The sequence below is a fragment of the Dermacentor andersoni genome, chromosome 2 (assembly GCF_023375885.2).
Source record: "Dermacentor andersoni chromosome 2, qqDerAnde1_hic_scaffold, whole genome shotgun sequence".
In the NCBI taxonomy this organism is placed as follows: Eukaryota; Metazoa; Arthropoda; class Arachnida; order Ixodida; family Ixodidae; genus Dermacentor; species Dermacentor andersoni.
The window spans coordinates 86,071,187-86,094,523 of NC_092815.1; the positions used below are offsets into that span (position 1 = coordinate 86,071,187).

At 44.8% G+C, this 23,337-nt stretch overlaps 1 protein-coding gene across 13 annotated transcripts in view; it reads right to left on the bottom strand.

Moving 5' to 3' along the window:
• Nucleotides 1-810: 810 nt before the first annotated feature.
• Nucleotides 811-23,337, bottom strand: part of sei (potassium voltage-gated channel seizure) — a 343,569-nt gene continuing 321,042 nt past the window's right edge. For 4 of the 13 annotated variants that reach the window (XM_055076850.1, XM_055076847.1, XM_055076849.1 and 1 more), the window contains 6 exons: nucleotides 16,592-16,766; nucleotides 12,068-12,175; nucleotides 9,989-10,111; nucleotides 5,573-5,660; nucleotides 3,510-3,660; nucleotides 811-1,043 (listed from right to left, as the gene is read on the bottom strand). In XM_055076850.1, the coding sequence (XP_054932825.1) occupies nucleotides 5,647-5,660; nucleotides 9,989-10,111; nucleotides 12,068-12,175; nucleotides 16,592-16,766 (420 nt within the window). In that variant the 3' untranslated portion in view covers nucleotides 811-1,043; nucleotides 3,510-3,660; nucleotides 5,573-5,646. Of the gene's footprint in view, nucleotides 1,044-3,509; nucleotides 3,661-5,572; nucleotides 5,661-9,988; nucleotides 10,112-12,040; nucleotides 12,176-16,591; nucleotides 16,767-18,645; nucleotides 18,798-23,337 lie in introns of those variants that run through there. The other 9 variants (XM_055076846.1, XM_055076848.1, XM_055076857.2 and 6 more) reach the window with 9 other exon arrangements.

Consider the following 23,337-nt stretch of genomic DNA (forward strand, 5'->3'; position numbering starts at 1 on the left):
GCAGAATAAAAAGAAATAGCGTGACACACTACATACAAAAGTGAGCAACATGATCTGAAATTGATAACTGCCTTTTCCCTAAAGTGCGCAGAAACTGGTGCAAGTTCACTACCACTTTTGCAGTAATGGAACTGTGGAATTCTATTCCACATTCTATTATATCATCACCCACCGAGTATGTATTCCAGAACCATGGTAGGAATTATTTTACGCAACGACTCTCTTCATCCTAGCAACTGACTGCTGTGATTGTAATAATGTTACTTGCCATATGCTTTCACATCTGTGGTATTGTTAACTGGTATTGCTTGGTTATTGGAAAAAAGCTTTTGTCGTTTTTACTAAACAGCTTTATATTTTCTTGCTTTTTTGCATCGTTCCTTGCTTTTTAAAGCGTCAATTCGGTTACCGCTACCACTGCTTGATGTACCTTTCTTTTTTTCATTTGGTCGTGTATGCGAGTCCTGACATTAACTAATTTTGTGGCTCCCTGTGTATTGGCAATATTGTTTGCAATTCGAGGTAAAACTAACATCGTTGATGAACAAACTTGAAACTTGGATGGTGGATGGAAACATGGCCACAATTAGTACATGACCGGGGTAGTTGTAGAAGTATGGGAGAGGGCTTTGCCCTGCAGTGGGCATAACCAGGCTGATGATGATGATGAAGATGCTAGTGATGTTGATCAATAAAAAGTAAAAAAAAAAAGCCAGGCTGCTGGTCATCTCATACTCCAACGTACTTGTTTATGCCCAAATGTATTTTTAAAGATTCGATGAATAAGTAAGGAGGGAAGCATGCAAAAAATCGACGAGTTATCCAGCCCTTTATTGCGTAAATATGCCGTCGCGTTCTTTTCTTGTGCTCAGGTGAAACAACGGGTCGTCTCATTGGAGAACTCGTTGATAAACCAGGTTACAAGCTTTCCCCATTCGCACATATTTGCTTTGCGCCGTGGTCCCCTCACGTTGTTTATCTTCGGCCCCTTGGCAGACGACAGTTGGATCACCACGGAGTCGCTGTCAATCACGTACACGTATCTTGAACAGAGAGAAGATGGTATGGAGCCAAGTGAGATTTGATATTTTCTGCACTGCGAATTTGCGAAGTTCTTAGCAACAAAAAGAAAGCTACACGTAAGTGATTCTCAAAATGTTAAACCGCAGAGGACAACTTGATGTTTTTAAGAGGTTAATCATGAAACCCCGCGAGTGTGTCTACTACATAAAAATGTATTAAGCACACAAAACTAGACGTTGTGCCGTGGACACTAGAACTGAAAAGCATGCTGTCGTTTCCTCATTTCGCTATCTGAGATCAATGAAGAAGGTATGTTGCATGTCAGCGTAAGAAAGAAAGAGAAAGAGAGAGAGAGAGAGAGAAGCAACGGAAAGGCAGGTAGGTTAACCAGACGCACGTTCGGTTTGAATCCTCTGCGGGGTGTGTGGAAATCGTATATAGGAACGAAGGGAGAGAGCGAGAGAGAAAGCACTCGTTGCGCGCACCGGGAAAAATGAAAGCCTCGCATGGGGGTATACCGATGAAATATATTCTGTGGTGGGAAAATCTAGTAGGATATAAAACAAGAATTTGGCAGAAACCATTATTCTTGTTATTATTGTGTTTTTTTAACCTATATTTCCCCTGCAGTGCTGTTTTAATGTTTATTATATGCGTGCGCCTGCACTCAGACATTAAGGTTATCTCTGGGCAAGTCATAGTTATAAATTATTATTTTTGTTATGAACCTCGTAAACATTTATGAGTACCACACAAAGAACGAGAAACACGGTAGCAGTTGGTTCTTGAAAGGGGCAGCACTACACCCACCTGCTTGAAGGGGAGAGAAACAAAATTATGGCGTTTTGATTTCCCTGCAAGCCTATAGGTGCATGCAGGAACTTAGAGCGCTACGGCTATAGTTAAAGTAGTCACAATGATATGGGTAAGCAAAATGTGATTGGTACAATGGCTCCGGTTAGTACGCTTCGTACGCTCTAAGAGACTGTTCTCCTGACAGGCACTCTGGCGGTGCAAACCAACTCGGTTCGTTGAGCACATTGATGCACCGTTTCATCACGATGGATCCGCACCGAACTGACCTGAAATTCCGCTGAAGCTCAGGTAGGAAACTCTCACGCGTTTGCACCCCTCGTTGCAGTCGACGCAGCGTTTACTCCGCGCACAGCTCTGCCAATTTGTCTCGATTTGCTACTGGCAGTCGAGAAAACTATATCTGGGCTCTCAGTACCTGGGCCGGGACATTGTTTCAATTTCATGCTGGAATCATAAATGCGTGGAAGACATAGGCAAAAACTGCCTGGGCGGTAATATCTAGAGGTTTATAGAATCTAGAAAACGAAGGAATCTGCTATTCATTGATGCTGTCCCGTCATAGACGGTTCATGTGCCACTCGCACGCGGTGAGTTAGAGGGCCTCTAGAGGGCGCTGAGTGTGTATTTTTAGTATGCGGCTTGTATGCGGCCTATATGCGGTTTTTAGGGTGGTCAACATAGCAACAAAAACGTCAAGCGGAAAGTCAGAGAAGCTGAAATAATCTCATGGGTGGCGGCAATGGAAATGAAACCTGCCATGAGTAACTACTTAAGAGAAAAAAACGAAATCAGGAAGGAAACGATTTATCGTAACTCAAAGGGAAGCTCATGACTTTTTGCAGCGAGATCGGGATGCCTTAGAACACGCACCTATGAAGTGAGATATAAGAAGGAAGAAGAAGCATCTGCTTGCTGCGGTAAGCTAGGGAAATGATGGAGCATGTTTTATTAGAATGTGAAGACGTCTGCCCAGCGGTCCATTCAGGCACCACTGGCCTCCGTGAAGCCATTGGGTGCAGCGAGAGCAGGGGAAAAGTAAACGTGTCCGTAGTAGAGATTAATTAGAGGCGATTGGAAGATTGGCGGAAGAAAAGTAGGGAAGCGACAAAAAACGGGGACGTACAAAAGGAAAGTTCACAATAGGGGTTCAGAAAATTTGGTTGCGGAAGTTCATAGCGCTTTTCTTTAACCTAGGTAGGACATTAGGCAGTATAATAGCAAGAGCTTGGCGTCCGTCCGTCCGTCCGTCCGTCCGTCGTAGCTGCCAGCACGCTGCTTACATAAACATAGCTAGAACACCGTTTGAGGAGTTGGAACTTAATGCAGAATTTTGTTACCGCTTCCAATGCTGCGTTATTCGGACGAAATTCGCAAATTCTTTATTCATGTTGGGTGACAACTGCCGTCAGAAGTTGGCAACGCTGAGTCGGCGCGTTTGTGATACGCCGGGCCCGTCAGAGGTCTGTCAGATGCGAGAAGTATCGTGCCAGCAGTTAACTCGTCGAAAGCGGCGACGGTGTTAGTAACAAGGGGTTTGCTACAAGTGGCGAGTGTAAGTTCTAGTCAGACCATGGGAAGACGAGTGTGTAGCGTTTTAAAAGTGACCGGAGAATGCAGATAATTACTTTGCTCCAAAAGTTCGCACATATTGAGAACTATAATTCACTCACTGTTCATCTCCAGGGCTGTCTTCCTCCATTTTCTTACTGTCCATGCCCATGACGATGTACGTTTCGTTGTTCTTTAGGCGGAAGGAGTCACAGTGGTCGAGAGCCTTGATCTGTCGTATTTTGTTGACGAGCTCGGTTTCCGACTCACCGCCTGCGTTCACCAAACCAAGAAGGAAAATTGTGTGTTTCTTCATTATTGTAACCATTCCGCGAAAATGACATTCAATATCTACCAGAATCCGTTAGGAGTTCAAGCTTTTATTGCGAAAGAACTCTCTTATAGTAAAAAGGCAGCTTTATGGTCTATTGCACTGCCAAATCTTAATTTGCGGTACCTATAGCGACGCCCCCAATAAAAGATTGCTACACAGAACGCACAGACTGTATAGGTTATGCCGACGACAGAGTGTTTATTCCGTCCGCAATATTCTCGCTGATTTATAAGCGCATAACCTGCTGGGAGAGCAGTACTATCCAACAGCCGTTTCAAGAAATCGTCTAAATCATTGAAAGCACGTGCTGTAGATCATTACGGCCATTCCTCTAAAGCGGTGGGTCCCACTCAAATAATATTCAATATTCATCAGGATGCCTGTAATGGTGCTTGCACATGACCGACGTTTCCACAGAGAACAGTTTCGTGGGGCGTATGGGCTTTGAAATACATTTCCACGGCGATCCAGGAGAGCCGACGACAGAGCCGACACATGCTCTACGCCAATGCCTACGCTACGCCATCTCTACGCCAAGGCTGCCGGCAGGCTGGTTTTAGAGTACCGTCAAAATGGAGGCTGCAATGAAACGATAATCCAGCCATGGCTGTTGCTCTGTCCGAAACAGATGACGTCGAGTCTGCGTTTCCTGAGATTATCATAGAGGAAAAAAATGATTTCTGTCACTCGGCGGCCAGAGAAGCATAGCTGGGCAGTTCTTTTGTCGATCCGAACGGGAATGATCGCGCTTGAGAGAGTTCGAGTCAAGCTATAGCAGGTATCATCCATCAAAATCAAACTCGGGCTCATCAGCAGTTATAAGGCTTACAAGTTTGAAATCTGTTGCAGAAGTTCGATGGTTGTTTTACTATGGCGCCTCCGCTTCCGACACGAAGGTTCCAGAAAGGGCGTGTGGAGATTCGGAAAGTAAGGCAGAGGGATTCCGTTTCGCGCTCACCACCTTTGACCATGACGGGCTCAAAAGAAATAGGGAGCGAGCACAATTTCAAGATTATACCGCAGGGCCCCCACTATTGCTGCATCATAAGTTAAACATGTATGCTTTCTAATACTTGAATGAATGTGGCACGCGCTTTGCTTCGCTGTCGTTGTGTAATTAGCAGCCACTATGCGATCATTACGCGAGTGAGACCTCATGCACGTGATCTCGCTCGATCGAACAACTGGGGGCGAGAGAGACCTCGCACTCGGCCAGGGGAGGGGGTCTGGTGTACGTTGTTCTATGCCAGGTATCCTGGTACATATATATTTGAGGAGGGGGGGTACATTTTCAGCGTGCAGCATTCCTTCCCCTCCTTGGTGGCTACTCCGCTGCACAGAATATATCAAAGAAACTGAAAGGAATTTGTGGACCGCGATACTTGCGCTCAAACGAACAATTATAAGCTCAACGCCAAGAGATTGGAATAAGAAGCACGCACCAGTGAAGTGGATTTATAAAAATGAAGTTGAGAGGTAGACCTGAACGGGACTGTTTTCCGGCTTGCTACTCAGCGTTGGGGTAGAGGGGAAGGTGAACAAAAGGAGTGTAATAACGTGATGGTAAGAAAAGTAGACGTATATAAAAGAAAGAAAGATAATCTTGCATTGTTGCAATCATGTATTCCTTAATGAAGGGAAAATGAGACGTCCATCCAATCGTAGTGATTGCTGCAAAGGAAACCCATACGTATCCAGTTCGCATTGTTACAAAACCTTCACAAAGGTTTTCAGGGCTACAAACAAACAGTGCATGCAATAGAAATCAAGCACGGGTAGTTTGGATTTTGTATGGCTGAAATAAAGAGGAAGGACTTGAGTTGAAAAATGTGCACAACTTTTCGTACTTACCTGGCTTCAGTACTTGGCTGATAAGGAACCGCACGTAGAAGAATCCATCCCTGGATGTTGTATTGCTTAGGGCTTTACCAAGCCACATCTGGGTGGAAGGAAAGTCGCGTTATGGAAAGCAGAACATTTCGCAAGCATCTGCATCACTGTGATTCCAGTGGCCATTGGCAGGAAGAAATTTACTCTTGCGAAAAATTACTGATTGTTACAAAGAGAGAGGAAGCAAGAAGAGGAAAGGCAGGGGCGTCAACCAGACGAGCATCCGGTTTGCTACCCTACACTGGAGGTAAGGGGGAGGGGAATAGAAATGGGAAAGAGAGAGAGAGAGAGTGAGCGCTCAGTGCACGTATGAGGATATTGTTACAAAGATTGCGAGCAAACAGGAAACCAGCGAATAGACGGACACGCAATGGGGAGCCCCGTCTATCCTCATCTCATTTCTCATCCCCCCGTTGTTGCGGCTAGGATGGCGTTCAGGCCATGTCATCCACCAAGCCCACCGACTACTACGTCAGGCTGTAGAAAATGAAGGAAATGTGTTTATTAGCTTTGTTACACGGCTCCTGTACGGAAGCCCACTCCATGCAGGAGCACGTTAAGTGTCTCGCTTCACATTAGGACCCTCTGTCCTCACACTCGAAAAGTCTCTGCTTTTAATACCGTCGTCTTCCCTAGGCGAGTCGACTAGGGAATCTCAAGGCTGTCCAACAGCAATTCACCATCGTCGACTCCTTTGCGATACCATGCCTATGCTCGCAATAATTCGCAGTAACTCCGCCTCCGAAGAGAGTGGTTTGGAATCTGTGGCAAGAAAGCAACCGGCGACACCTAGTTCATTCGTCGATGTCGCCCCCCCCTTTTTTTCCCCAGGCTGCCAGTCCTGTCCATCGGACAGGTAGTCCTGGTTGCCAGTCCTGCCTGTCCGTCGTACATGTTCTTCTTTTAGTCCGCGTCTTCGTAGCGCTCTTTTCTTCAAGTATGCAAAACCAACTCGCCCACATCAACGTTCTGCTGCCAGGTAAAGGCCGAGGTGAGGGCCGTTCGTGGAATCCTGCAACAGCTGGTTTACACACTGCGTTGACGGCTGGGTAAGTGCAGAGGGATGGGTGGTGATTTGACACGACTAATTAACTGCGCCTCTCATTTCGTTGTAGTTGTTCCCTCCTTTTCATCCTTTGCTCAGGTTTCCAGGTAATGGTGGGGTGAGCGCCCTTCAACCGTCAGTGTCCACGCTGCGTTGACGTCTGGATAAGGGTCCTGGTGGTTTGACACGTGGCAAACGTTCAATTAGCGCCTTTGTGGTGTTGAGACGTGACAGTATACGTTTCATTTTCAGAGTGGTTGCCACACGACACATTATATATACATGTGAGCAGTACTTTGAGGAAACGGCATAATTGCCTTGTATGCATACTTATGGCCGTACAGTACGTACAATCACGGTCAATATGAGCTGCAGCACGGTGTCTGTGGCTGAAGGACCTCATGTCGACACCGGCATTGAAAAAATTAGCCTAAATATAAGAGTAATTGGAAGGATGTTTAGTTATCAAATGTTTGGCCTGTAGGCACATCCGTGCAATCTTGTAGCCCCTGTGATCTCCTTGGTCGAAGGAGGTTCCAGGCAGCACGGTGGCGCCAACTCATATTGAACTTAGTGCTGTTGTGCCCGTACAACGAGCCCGGATTCTTAACCTACAAGACGCAGAGATTATCTTGCGAACGCCCTTTGGACAAACCCGGGGCTGCGCCGAAAGGCACAGCGCCCTAACACTTCCTTGACAAGTCAAGATGCTGCGCCGCCAGACAGTGGAGTCCTGTGGAGAAGCATCGGCGAGCGACATGTCCAAACGTGCAACAAAGGGCTAGACAGCCCGGCGCCGTGTTTCCTTTCCCCTGGAGGTCACCCCGCGCGCCAAATTTGAAGCGGGTGGCCAGCGCGGTCGCTGGTTGGACCTCTCGGACGACTGTCGAGTGCTGGCTATGTATTGGGCCGTTTGAGTGACAATCGCTTCTCGGGGCTTTATAAGCCCCGACGCCGCCGCCTGTAGAAAGGGATCTACCGAACTACCGTGATCCGAGTGCCGCTCTCGAGTGGAGTGAGATGTGTTACGCGTTGGAGTCTCGCCGGACGTCGCGGTGTGGGAACAGTCACGTTTGCTGTTAGCTCTCGGCCACCTTGCGGATCCGATCTTGTCCTGTATAATGACCTGTATATAGTGTATAAAAGCCCTTACAACTCGTGTCGGAGATACGAGAAATGCACCATCACATGATCGCGAAAGGACACGACGTCGTGTTTCAGTGGCTGCCTGGTCATTGCGGTATCTCCGGCAACGACCTCGCTGACGAAGCTGCTAGAAAAGCTCACGAGGGAGCAACCCTTGTTTCAATACCTTTATCGCGGACCGACGCAACCCAACACTTAGGCAAGCTAGCGCACTCTTTGACATTGGAGAAGTGGCACACACCTGAATTCACTCACCATCGCTTGCATTCGCTCGATCCCTCTATGCAACTGCGGCTGTTACCAGGTCTTCCGCGAAATGAGGAAACAGTGCTGTGCCGCTTACGTTTGGGCGTCGCATTCACAAATGCTTATGCATTTCTGATTGGAATGGCTGATAGCGCCGAGTGCAATGCCTGCGGTGTCGAGGAAACCATAGAACACCTACTGTGCTACTGCCCATCTTATGAAAATGAAAGGCAAGACCTCTGCACAGCTGTCAATCAGCTAGATGGAAAGCCGTTCACCTTGAACAAGATCTTGGGATCATGGCCTCGCATATCGCAGCTACAAAAGGCCACAAAAGCGCTGCTGCGATATTTGAAAGCGACCGGATTGAGTCAGCGTCTGTGATCCGGAGTGACCGACTGATATCTCCAGTGGACTTTCTCTCTCTCCTTTTTTTAATCTTTCCGTCCCCCTTTCCCTTTCCCCAGTGTAGGGTAGCCAACCGGGCTCAGTCCTGGTTAACCTCCCTACCTTTCATTTATCATTTTCTCTCTCTTTTTGTTATTCTCACCGACGCCTGACTCGGAGTCTTCGCTACCGACTAGAGAGCTGGCAACGCTCTGTCACGAAACGGGTGACGAGCGCTACGGGACCACCTCAATGTCGCAACAGTGCACGCAACAATCAAGCTGCATTGTTAGGCTAAGGGTTACCCTAAGCGCGATAATTACACTCCGGTATTAATATCTGAGCCCTAAGTCGCATAAAAAAGAACTCAGCTGCAGCTCATGTTGAACGCCACGGCACATGAATTTGAAGCGCCGTTGGAACACACTGTAACGAACAGGTGCCGTAACTTTCTACGAACCAATGCGTTTTCTCACCCCCCCGTCAGCAGCGAAACTGACTGGACAGCCTGGCTGAGTTCCGGGGAGGTCGACCGACAGCTTGAACTGGTAGACTGGGCGGAGAAGGCCAAGCAGGCCCAGGGCCTTACATCAGCCCGATTCCTCAGCGAACTCCCCCTTTCCCCTTCCCCTTTTCAATAATGTTTACGACCAACCAATGCGAAAGTTTTCTCACAAAGTAAGGTATCCCTACTCTGCTGCTCAACAACTTGCGGTGCTATTTGCGAGCAGTGGGAAAATTCACCTACGGGAAAATAGTTTCGTGCTAGGGACCCCTGCTCCTTCAGAGAAGACTTGAATTCTTAGAAGGAGTGAAATGGAAGGAAAGGCAGGGAGGATGACCAGAGATGGGTTCAGTTTGCTCCCCAGCACAAAGGACAAGAAAAGATAAAAAAAGAGGAAAAGGGGCACCGTGTAAAAGGGCATGAACAGCGCTCAATGGACAGGTCAGACACATCGTTGTCACAGATCATCCCTACTGGCTTAGATAACTGTTTTGAAAGACCACAAGGGTATTCTCTTTTGAAGATGTGGGACAGAAACAAGGACACGGAAATGAACCGACGTGACTGGCACAGTCCGCATAAATAAATAAATAAATAAATAAATAAATAAATAAATAAATAAATAAATAAATAAATAAATAAATAAATAAATATGTACAGAGCAAGCCCTAAACACGTGCTCAGCTTTTATGAAGCATGTAAGTTTTCACAAGTACAGTGCAAGCAGAGACAAATGTATGGGGCTGCCTTGCATTCTAGATATAAGTTACTTTGTCTCTGCTTAGGTAGGCACTTTGCACGCGTACGAGTGTCAATTGGGAAATCACAACATGTGCTTCAAATTGAATAGTTCTAATGGTAAGTATTATAATTCAGTGTAATATGCGTCCATTCAATGATTAGCCAACAATGTTATATGCCCTTCAGCGTGATCAGTGAGTCATCGATATAATACCTCCTCGTAATATTGCACTGGTTCTTAGTAAAGCCTCCTATTAGTGTAAAGAAGAGCCACAATAAACAAATTACGTGGATATGAAAAGATTACCAAAATCAACCGCATCGCAGGCGTGGTATCTTAAGCCCTCTCGGCAGTCCTTCATGGTCATGACAGCGTCCTCTTCATCTTTCGTGAACATATCCTTGACGTCCTTAGGAGGGCAGCCACCTACTAGGATAAAATCCTAGGATTTATCCTACCACATGCTAGGATAAAATTCGATTCCCCAGCGCAGCAGCTCGATGCTCTCAACATTGTGCCACAATGGCAGATATACTTCTATCATGCCAACGCCAAAACCAGCGCTTTAAATGATCGCCGCATGTGTGACAATGCATGGCTGAGCACGGGTGCGCGACAGCACATTCGCGTGAATCCAAGCAGATGTTACAAGCTGGCTGCGTTTGGCCAGCTTGTAACATGGATGACGTGGTTTGGGCGAGAGCAGGCGGCATGATCTCACACTGGCATTGCAATAACACAGAAACTAACATCTGCTTCATCACTCTTTATGCATTTAAACAAAGCTTCGCAGTATGCACATTCCGAGAAGGTGCATTGGATCCAGTGTCAGCTGTGTTTTTCGACTAGATTATTTTTAAAACTTCCCTGTAGCAGATAATAGAACTTTAATCCTTGAACTGGATTGCTCTAGGAGGGGGATAACTAGTAAATTGAAATACGGAATCGTCTAATTAGCAATATTCGACTAATTCAATATATATATATATATATATATATATATATATATATATATATATATATATATATATATATATATATATATATATATATATATATATATATATATATTGTATATATATATATATATATATACATATATATATACAATATATATATATATATATATATATATATATTGTATATATATATATATATATACAATTAATTAAGCTGCCGCACGTATTGCAATTTATGAACTGTTGCCTGTCAGTTTGCAAGGCATATCAACTTCGAGCGATTCCTGTGTATGGCACCGGTTCGGAGATATGGGCTATCAAACTTGGGGTAAAAATACGCTGTTATCACATTAATTTTTTTTTAACAAAGCGCTGTTTCTTTTTTTTTTGCATTGATGCACAAGAATGACTAGAACGCCAATGTATTTCGTCGCACACTTTGGAAATAATTTTTTTGAAAACTGGTGTCATCCTGATGATTTATAGTTAGAATATCCGGAAAAAAAAAACTTGTGTGCCGTTACCACCCTTAGAGGAAGCTTTAGCACGATTATAACTCTGATTTCGCTACTCATACACAAGTTAAACGCAGTAATTCTCTCATTAAGCAACTGCTCAACCGATTTGAACGAAATGTGTAGCACTTGAGAGAGCTGAATTATACCGACTGTAGGCAGCAATATATCTATTGAGGGCGTTGATTTGTAAGTAAAAATTGTTTAAGATTGGGAACAAAAGCCAAGTCACGCATAAAGTTAATAAATCCATCAGCCCATATCAAAAGCTGATATTGCCATTTCGTAAAATGCATTTATAAGAACATTTTAAGCAGACAAACACATTGTACAAATTTACAACTTACGTGAAGTTGTTACAGTGTTTACAAAAGTTTGTCTTGCTCACAAATTATTTGCCTATTTTAGAGCAATGTACAATACATAATTTTCTCCTCTTTCATGTCATAAATTGTGCAGTTTACTTAATTGTGATATCATCATTTGTTACTGAGGTGCAGAATCGTCAACATTGCGTTACGTTTTTTTTTTTCGTCCCAGCGATTGTCAACAATTTGTGTGAAAATATTTGCTACCTAAATAAGAAAAACTGCCTTGTGCCGTCGACAGATTTTAAGTTTTTTTGTTTCTTTGAAATGCAACAAACATCACCAAATCCGGTGCAATGAATGTCATATTTTACCATGTGTTTAGACAGGAACTCCTGACGTAAAGCTTCCACTTAAATTATGCATAAAGTCATCAGGTGCATATAGGCATGTTCTTAACAATAAGTTCAACGAATAAACGCTCGCTGTACGTTATTTCGTCACGTTTAAGCTAACTAAAAGGGTGTGCGCTTCAGTGATAGGGCGCTGCTATATTCTTAACTCTAGTGAGTGCGATTTCAGAGGCATTATCAAGTAACTCACCTTCCAAGCAGGTACACACTTGCGAGTGCTTTGACGACGGATTTTCGCAGTCAAACTTTAAAAGCGGGCTAGGACCGTTCGGTAAGTAGAACTTGGTGCATGATATTTCTGCGAGGTAAAAGAAAAAAAAAAGAAAATGAAAACTCATAAAGAAACAGATGTTTATAACAAGCTTCGCTACGGGCTCAAAGATAAACGCGTTCGACAAGTTGTCTACGTACGGTCAAATTTGAATATGGAAACAACCGCGACAGATTATATTGGGGATGTGTCCAGCGAGAGTGACTCGGACACCAAGGGAACTTTTTTTTCAGTTTTCAGATTACAAGTCTTTGGAAGAAAATTACAAGCTGCTCATTCTAATGTCTTCGCGTTCTCTGCGTAATTAACGCGTATTTAAAAGATGATTGTTATATAGTGCTGAAAACATAAATGTGCGCTATTTTTTTACTGGAGTTTCAATTTTTCTCAACATTATCAGTTTCTTGAAAAGAGGGAATAAAACTGGTTTTTTTCCCTCCCGATACACATTTTGGAAAATGTTCCTTTCCTAACGACGCAATGCCGCATATTCACTCCTTATCCAAGCTGTCTGGTATAGGCAAGATCGCCTGTATGCTAGCGACATTGATCGGACAAAATTAACATGCAGCTTAAGTTATACTGTTTTCAGAGCTCAGAGCCTGACAGAGAATACTTTAGTGCCCTGGCGTGGTTGCTAAGGGGATATGGCGTTGCACTGCTAAGCACACGGTCGCGGGATCAAATCCCGGCCAAAGCGGCCGTATTTAGATGGGGCGGAATGGAAAAGCACCCCTGTAGCTACATTTATGTGCCAGTTAAAGAACTCAAGGTAGTCAAAATTAATCCGAGGTCCTCCACTGCGGCGTGCCTCGTAATCATATCGTGGTTTCGGCATGTTAAAACCACATAATTTAATACTTTAATCCGAACCACCCTGATGCGAACGCCACTAAGAAGGGCTGGCGACTGCTGCGCACGCAACGACGTGCATGACTAGAACGTTTCGGATGAACCACACCTAATCCGCTTTTGTAGATGCTGACGGCGTTTAGTGCAGCTCTGGAAGTTTGTGTATGCGCATTGACCTGCTGATCTGAGAGATGCTATTTAGGCTAAACAGACATGTCGCGCAGATTTGTCATGCATCAGCACGGTGTCGGTTGCAAGTTCGCGAAAGTAATTGCGGCACCTTGGAGTGGATATTAGTCGTGAAGCACCTGTTTGGTGGGAAATAATCTGGTACTCATGGGCAGCCCTACAATACCTCTTGTCTATTATTTGTACCGAGTCTGCGAGCAACTAGTGTCAGAATATGAGAAGCGCATCACCATGTGCGTTTTGAGGGCCGTCGGGTTATCGCGGCATATTTGCCAATAACCTCACCGACAAAACTACTCGAAGCGCATACAAAGGATCTTCTCTATCCTTATTAAGAACCGACGCAGATTAATGCCCATGCAAGCCAGCACATTATCTTACATTGAAGATCTGATTATCTTACACTGCCATTTATCTGATTTCGCTCACTATCATTTGCAGTAACTCGATATAATATACGCATATAAAACGACATTCGCATAGGTACAGACTCGCAAGTTTGACAAAGTTCACTTTTTGCAGCAGGCTGCGTCACATATCGACCAGTAACTAACACACATGATTGAAGTAAAATGCAGAAACTTAACGCGGTGGTGCGAGGGCTGGCAGATGAGCGTTAATGCTAACAAGACTAAATTAATACGATTCACTACGCACAGCGAAATTTTATCTTACACTTACAAACTTTATGCTGATCCTCTTCAACCTATGCTATCGTTTAAATACTTAAAAGTCCATCTGACAACTAATATTTTGTGGAACGTCCACATTAACACTCTTTTTAGCGACGCGTACAAACTACCGGCTTCATCAGTCGCTCCCTGCAACGTGCTAACACGGAGACTACAATTCTTGCATATGGTTCCATTGTAAGATACAAAGTATAATATGCCTTGGTATTCTAGAATTCTGCCCAAGCATACCTTGTTAACAAACTAGAGTAATTACAAAAGCAGCTCTATTCACTACAGGATATTACTCACCTTATTCAAGCGTATACCAAAATAAAACATGACTTCGTGCTTTAAAGTTTAGAAATCGGATGGAAAGCATCGCGACTTGCTTGCTTTCATGACTTATACTACAAGCCAATCCTCACTCTGCAGCTTTAGTGAAACAAGCAAGAATAATGCTTTCACGCATGTACCACATATTCAAAGTTGGACCACCATTTGCACATACTGATGTTATCCGGTTTTTTATTCACTAGGCAATTAATAAATGGAACAACCTTCCAAGGTCAGTCACTGAGATAACAAGCATCGACAAATCTGTTGAACAATTAAAGAGCATTTTTTTCAATCAGTCACAAATGCGAATATCTTCGTTGTTTGTTGGATATCTTTATGTTTCTTCGTGGGCTGTATTTTTACATGAACATATGCTTAAACACAGTGTTCAATCTGCAAAATTTTTCTTTGTTGTAACTATTCCTTTTTTATTCTTCTTTTCGAGATGAGCTTCTTACAGCTACAGCTACCCGACTCGCACTTGCAAGTACGCTACTTATGTTGCTAAATGTTTTCTTGCTACGCTTAAACACTATTAGAAGCGTTCCCCATTGACTGAGATATTTTCTGTACTTTATCTGCGCACACTAGGTTGTACTAAACTTCTTGTTATTCACACTTCTTGTAACTTTTGAATATCTTTTAGTATTTTGTCTCGTCATTCATTGTTCTCTCCCCATGTAATGTCTGTAAAGTGCCTTTAGGGTAAATAAAGAAGGAAAGCAAAAAGCAAAAAAAAGATCTTTTTCTATAGAACTGCAGCTGTTACATGGTTTTTCCCTTAAGCTTACTAGGAGCGCCTGGTAGCGCCAATCAGAGCACCTGTACATGCGAAGATACCGCAGAAGACCTTGATTTCTACGGCTTTTCCACTGAAGACTAAAGGCATGCCCTCTGTCTCGTCCAGCTGGATTCCCACGACGGAATGATTCGACTAATTATACCGCAGACGAGTGTGACGTCGGTGAACTGCTACAAATCATGTCGTAACCAGCTGGGCAGCGGCTTTCTTGTGTGAGGTGTGGTTTGGTAGCACTGAGAAGAGTCATGCTCGTGCGCAGGCAGAACTGGCGATCCTTCCCGTCGTGTGAATTGAGCTTTAACCAGCTAGGCGGAAAACCTTTTTCGCTAAACAAAATCTTGGGACCAAGGTCTCGTACGTCACAGCCGCGGAGGGTGACACGGGCGCTTCCGTGACTCTTGAAGTGAGCCACACGTAGCGAAAGTGTGCGAGACAGCGCTGAATATACCAATATATAGGCAATAACAGTCCACATCAATTTTTCACTTCCCTCCTACTGTAAATATTTTCCCCATTTCCCCTCACCACAGTGCTGGATAGCTAACCGGGCTGCTGGTTAAGTTTTCTGCCTTTCAATCTTGAAAAGCAATCATAAGCATCACCTTTGTAAATATTTTTTTTATGTGCAAGAATTGTCGTCTCTGTGTTAGCACGTTGCAGCGAGCGACTGATGAAGCCGGGAGTTTGTACGCGTTGCTCAAAAGAGTGTTAATGTGGACGTTCCACAAAATCTTACAATGGAGCCATATGCAAGAATTGTAGTCTCCGTGTTAGCACGTTGCAGGGAGTGACTGATGAAGCCGGGAGTTTGTACGCGTTGATCAAAAGAGTGCTAATGTGGACGTTCCACAATATATTAGTTGTCAGATGGACTTTTAAGTATTTAAACGATAGCATAGATTGAACATGATCAGCATAAAGTTTGTAAGTGTACGATAAAATTTAGCTGCGCGTTGTGAATCGCATTAATTTAGTAAATATTCATTGCACTCTTAAACATTCCGTACAGAACCGAGCACAGTCCTGTTTAACTTTCTATCCTCTAACTTATCCTTAATTTATTTGCATTGGACGTAGGTCCTCCTCCATTCGACTTACGATTCTCTCGTATTTTCCTTGCTTTTCTTCTTTCGCTGCGGTGTCGCATGGTATACGTATTTGATCTTTTCGGTATCAATAATTTCTTGAATGTTAGAGGATTTGACTTATTTTCATCACTTTTTGTGCTCTCGTTACATGCACAGGTAATGGTATATTCATAAACAAACTTAAGTTTTAGCATTCGGAACATGTTCAATTAAAGCGTCAGAAATTTAATACGCACACAAAAGAAGACCGACGTGAGAGAGAATGAAGTGCCATAGAGAAAGAGAGAGGGAAGATAGGACGGTAGAGAGATTAACTATAGTTTGTCCGGTTTGCTATGCTACGCGGGGGGAGGAGGACCTGCAAGACCCATGTGTACGTAGCTTGAGAGAAATTAAAATCGAATTTTAGGGTAGACTTGAGCCTCCTTGCGAAAGCTTAATTTCTTCGTGTTCAATTGGCAAATTTCGAACGTGAGACCGACGGGAGGAGCCAATCTCTCACCAGGTTCATAGTAAGCGTAAACCTTGGCCGAGCTCGACAGCAGCTTTCCCAGAGTAAAGTCCTGCTGAAGTCCGAACTGGACGCACGCGTGCCTGTCCGCAGGAATGGACGGCAGGTAGAAAATCACGTTTTGATGGGCCACCTCGAAGTAATCCACGTGTCCGTCGGCGACCAACTGCAGAATAAAAATACACCATGGAGAACGATGCTCAGGCAAAGCGACGAACACATAAAAGTTAATCCGCGTGTGTCGTTACAATGGATCGGGCAAGCAGGCTGGCGAAAATACCGGGCGTACCAATTGGGCAAAGCATGTTATTATAGTAGAGCTCCCGATACAAATAAAAAAAAAATCAACCCACTACCATTATGACGAGTGCAGGCTGAGAGCTTGTGAATGTTAGCAAGTAGGCTGAACGCACACTCATCCCCAAAGCGTTGCGGTAATTAAAAATGAACCAGTGCCTTCAAAACTTGAAGAGACACCAAAGCGAAACAATAAATCAGTTTAGACTAATGAAGCATTGTTTGAGAACCCTGCAGGCAGTCATTTAAAAAAAATAGTTTGATTATTTGATGAGAAAATGAAGGTCCAAGTATCAGTATTTGAATTTCGCGCCGAAACCCCAGCGCCGGAATGTCAGCGTGACGTCAGGGATTCCAAAGTATGTTTTCGCATTTGGGCCGCGTTGGCTGAATAAAGATTCCCGAAATGTGCCATGTTTAATAGTTGGTTCCTTTAGAACCCAATGTAGTCAATCTGTACCGCTATATATAATTAGCAGGCCCTAGAAGGTGCCATCAAAATCGAAGACGTCACAGCCCCCAGGTGTGAGAATTTAAGTAGGCGTCGCCACCCGTATTTCGTTCTTGCGCTTTTTCTGGCTTACCAAACGTCTTATCGTTGTAAGAGTGGTGTTTTTGGTGTTGTAGAACGGTAATTTACTGATGCAGAAGAAATCATTTTTCACTTTAGTGTCCCTTTAAGCTCATGGTGTCAAAAATGGGGTATGGAGATTAATTAAAAAAGAAACAGCTTACGCACACATAACCAAAAGAAAGGAAGCGATCTCGTTCACATATAATATTACAGATAACATACTCGTAAAAGTATGTAGTTTCAAATATTTGGGTATAACCATAACAGATAAATTGAACTGGCGTCCCCATGTTGAAAATACTTGTCGATCAACATATCAGATGTTGTGCTTCCTGCAAAGGAAATTGCGCCAGGCGACGAAAGAAGTCGAGTTGGTTGCATACAAGACATATATCCGTCCAAGCCTACAATACACTGGTGCTCTGTGGAGCCCCCATCAAAAGGTTTTAAAACATAAACTAGAACGAATTCAGAGAATGTCAGTTCGCTTTATCTGCTCTAACTATCGACGAAGTGATTCGGTAACTGAAATGTTAAAAATATGTAACTTGGAACCACTGCGATCAAGAAGGCAGAAGCAGCGATTGAAACTGCTTTTTCAAATACTACATGCAAAGGTGAAAATAAACAAGAATGATTATCTAACGCTCTTTCACTAAAGGTTCCCACGAACAACACGCAGTACATTCGTGGAATCAATAATAGCTCGAACAGACTTATCCCGCTTTTTTTTCTTTCCTGACGCTATTAAACTGTTGAATGAATTATTGAATGATGTGGAACAAAAAAATACTGTGAGTGATTTTGAGGGTGGTCTTCATAAGTATTTCGCTCAAACTGCACAGCTTATTATTATTCCTTGCACGTAACTGTGTTTTTTCTACAAATGTTCCATGTGTTACAAATGTTCTCCTACAAATGATCTTCAATGTTTGTTCTATGTATAATTCAATTACTGACCCTCCCTGTAACGACCCTGAAGTGAGGGTTAACAGTTTGACTAAACAAATAAATATATATATGCCGGAGCAGCACGGCGGCGGGGCGGCAAAATCGCAATCGTGGAGGTGCTTCGGTTCTTCGTTTAGCTGTTATCGCACTAAAGACATCCAATTATAGTGACCGCTGCACCTTCAGTGAAAGAGAGAGCGTGCGGCATGGACGTTCCACTCACTTGCGTAAACCCGGAACATCCTTTGGAGGAAGACTCGCCGTCTCCAGTTGTGCAGCGAGATCGAGACCAGCTGTGGACTACCACTCACCATGGCCACCACGGTCTCGTTGGCTCCCAGTCGGAGTACGTTCGGAGTCACGACGATGCACTCGCTGCGAGTCATGTTGCGGCACAATATCATATTTGCCGAGGACAGTGTCAAAGAAGAAAGTTAGCGAGTAAAGAGCACGCACACGCACGCACGACCGCTTGCAAAGACTGCATCCGTTTATTCGTTCCCAGTGAGAAGTGTAATGAACGGGCACCCTGGACCGCAGAGATAGCGTGGGCATGAGTACCATAACGGAGCTGTCAGCTCGACATGTTGCTTGTGGTTAGCGATGCGAACGCTCGAAGGTTGTGTGGAAGGCTGGAGGCTCGCCCAGCAGGCTGATGGGGGGAGCGGACGCTCGCCACGCTTGCGGCCGGGGCTCGGTACATGAGAGTCAATACAGCGGTCGCCAACCACCCGCTGTGTTCAGGAGGAAAGCGTTCAAACGCGTATACACAGCTGAACACTCAATGCACGCGCAGGGGAATTTTCAATTGCCTCCGGCAGATGGTAATCTCAGTGGCGCTGCAAATCCGCAACTTATAAGAAACATTTAATATGATTCATTTTACAGTGGTGTCTCGTAAGCCTTGCGTTAATAATGATACGTAACCGGCTTCAATAAACATGACTTTAGCACAAAAAAAAGATACCTACTCGCTTGCCTGCACCCATCCTGTTGAGCCGGTGACCGCGCAGACGAGCAACAGCGTGTAGGCCGCGTTCATCGTGACTGCTGGATGCAGAGTGACCAAGGTCTGGTGAAGCCGGCAAAAACGAGTACTGCAGACCAGGAACTTGGCTCGCAACTCCATTTGGACCCTCGACCTCTTTCGTCACATCGGAGCAACGGAGCACGCAGTTGAGAGGGGAACGCGCCGACAACTGAAGTATCCTAGCCTGCTTGAATTAATCGTGTACGTCATATATGTTTTATGCGAAGCATATTACTAGAGCTCAACCCAGCTCCTCAGGCGTGGCGGTGTCGCCTTCAATACCACGTGACACCGTGACGTCACGACAGAGGAGAAACGGGGCTCCAACTCGCGCCGTCGCTCGCGGCGTCGCGGCGGTATTGGATCAACTCTTGCAAGATGGGCTGCGTGGGAATCGAACCAGGGTCTCCGGAGTGTGAGACGGAGACGCTACCACTGAGCCACGAGTACGATGCTTCGAAGCGGTACAAAAGCGCCTCTAGTGAATGCGGTGTTGCCTTAGAAACGAGCTGTTTCTAAGGCTCAGGCGTGCGTCGCTTGCTCAGGCGCACATTTCGTTGCCGCGCCGAACGCTGCGTTGCTCGACGCTCACCGCGTCCAATGCGGGGCGCGTAGTCGCTGCGCCGTAGCCCATTGTCTTACACCCCTTGGCGGGTCGACGGGAACGCTGTCGCGTTCCACTCTTGAAGGCGAAGCAGAGTAACGCATGAGTTGTTTCTTCTACTAGCCGAACCAAATATAGCCAAGCAACAGCAGTTCACCAGGCTAAACAGTGGTTCAACAACTAAAATAAAGGCTAGTATGCTTCGCATCCTGGGCTTAACCTTAGCTAAGCCACAGCCATTTTTTCATTACACCAGTATTTATACATCTCCATAATCTTTTCCCCCCTCAAGACTTCTTTATCTACCTTGCACCGCTACCTATGCAGCTGCTACGTGGAGCGCCACCTGGTGCAATAATATGCAACCGCAATGCAAAGGGCGCGCGTATACAGACGCTACGAGGCTCGTATCTCACATCGCAAGTGGCACGATACGATGCTAACGATGATGATGATTTATTGGCATCCCCTTTGAAAGGTGCCGGGGACATAGTCACCTAGCCAGCTTGATTTATTCAGGTGTACGATGTACATCTTTTTCTAGCATTCGTGTATTACACTCCTTTTACACCTCAAACCTTTTTTAACTGACTTGTACCGCTACATGCGCATCTGCTACATGGCGTTCTATCTGGTGTAATAATACGCAAGTGCAATGCAAAACGTGCACGCATCGACTCTACACAGCGCGCATGTCACATCGCGTATCTCCTGGCGCACTAGGGCGTGTTATGGGGCATTCTTCCGCTGCATACTAGCAAGCGCTGGCGTGGCTCAGTCCCAAAAGAAAGTGCAGAAGGTGCTTCATTCCCTATGTACCGGAGTGGGTTCCAAAACAGGAAATGTTGTTGCACATGCCGAAGTACTGATCACTTGTAGTCAGCAAACAGCTGACGGTTCTACGCACTATGATCTTGTTATTCTGTTCCTCTGAGCTCGTAAACTCTGTGTCAGGCGAAGCAGTGAAGAAAAGAAACTGGCGTGGCTCAGTGGTAGAGTAGCTGACTCCCACGCAACGGTCTCAGCTTCGATCCTGGCGGGAACTTGAGCGGGTGCGTTCAATTCAATACTTGAATGTCACACTAGATGGGCATCTTCATTGGAAGCTTCACATTGCATTGCTGTGTAAAAAGTTGAGCAAGGCTTGTGTTATGCTGCACAAATGCCGTTATTACTTCGACAGTACCACTCTGAGAGCAATACACTTCAGCATATTCCGTAGCCATCTATCCTACTGTATTGCATCTTGGGGTAACACGTACCTTTCATATGTAGAACCTATTGTACTTCTTCAGAAAAGGGCCTTGAGATTTATGACTTTTCCGGATTACAATGCTAAATCAATGCCGCTGTTTCAAAGTTTAAACATACGGCCTTTCAATTTATTACTGAATTTTAAAACTGCACTAAATAATCATAATAGCATAACCACTAACTGCCCTTTGACTTTATCTAATTTTTTACATTCCAGAAGCAATACACGCAGCGCATTTAAGGGAAATTTTCTCGTGTCAGAAATGCATAATGTATATGGAAGGACAAGGTTGAACAACACTGGAGCACTCCTATGGAACAGCTTACCATTGGAAGTAAAACAAGCAAAATTGTTTTCAATAAGAGTGAAGTCCCATTATCACTCACCACTATTGTCTGCATAGGGTTCTCATCTCGCTGGTGTACACATCTGTCTTTCTTTTTCACTTGCAGTGTATATAAAGTTACTACATACAAATTCTTCGTTGTAGCTATTACACGTGCCCTGCCTTGTGTTTAAAAATGAATATTTATGTATATATGGTTTATTTATACTTTGTCGTACTGCCGTTATGGTTGTAAATAATGATTAGCATGGATCCCAACTATCCTAGAGTTAGGGATTCAGATATCCTGTACATTATTTCCTGTGTACTTTTCCTGTTATGAATAAACTTCAACTTCAACTTAAAAAAAAAAAAAAAAACACTGTGTATTATTTTTTTTTCTAATTTCCGGCGATAGCTGCTACGCTCACCGGACACCGGCTGCGGCGTCGGACACGATCACCACCTGAAAGGGCTGTTGGAATGAGCCCATAAAGGCGCGTTTGTCGGGCGTCGGGCGCGTCGGAGCGCGTTGGACGCGTCTTGCTAAGTTGGCTGCGCCAGTGCGTCGAACCATCTTCGGTCGAGCTGTTATCCTCGCCGACGTCACGCAACGTGTGCGCGCGCTCGCGCTACGTCAGACTATAGCCCTCAACAGCTTACGCTGTAAAAGCACGAAGAATATTTACTGCAATAAAGGCATTTCGCCGAATCGACTCGGCGAAAGGTCTGCGTGGCCGCGTGGGTCTCGCGACGAAGTTGACTGATCACATTCTGGTCAAAGGGACTGAAGTGTTACACACGCATCACCATGTTTCATACTTCCATTCGTGTACACCTCTTTTCAGATGATTCCTTCATCACTCGGAAAATGTTGCATATTGCCTGCAAGTCACCGTTGCATCCACGCGCATAACATGAGGCCATATGAACTTGTGTTTGAATGTAAGCAGAAGGTGGCGAACAGTTTCGTAAGTTGGAAATAAAATACAATTGGGCATTATTTGTCTGCTTTCATAACGTTTGTCTCAAACGATGCAGGAAATAATGTTTTTACTCAGATGCCAGCACGTCATTTTCTTTCATGTTTCTTGCAGATGGTTGGCTCCACCGGTCGTGCATATTGCCTTTTATCTTGGCGTTATTTTTCACGGGACGCGTCTATCACATTCCACTTCGCATCAGGTGCGCGTGTTTGTTTACTTATTTATTTGTTTGTTTCTTCTGGTCTCGTGGCTCATGTGAGTGAGTGAATAAACTTTTATTTGGTCCAGCAAAGCGCGATAAAACGCGCACCCGGCTAATCCCACGACGGGACTGACAGATCTAGTCTGCCGGCCCGATCGCGGGCGCGCTGGACGGCCAGGATTTGATCCTCAAAGACAGGACTTCGCAGGAGCGCGTCCCACTCTTCCTTGGTGAACGTCGGGCCCAGCGACCCGCACTCCCAGAGCATATGAGGCAACGTAGCTACCTCACCACAGGCCACGCAAGAACAATTTGGATAAATCTCTGGATATATGCTATTAAGGGACGCCGGATTTGGGTACGAGTTCGTTTGTAGAAGTCTTAGTGTGACCGCCTGCGGCCTGCTTAGCTTGGAGTGAGGCGGGGGGAAAACCCTTCTCTCTAAGTAAAAGAATTTCGTGATTTCGTTGTGTGTGAGAGGAGCGTCTCTGTGTCCGGGGAGAGAGTCGCCCG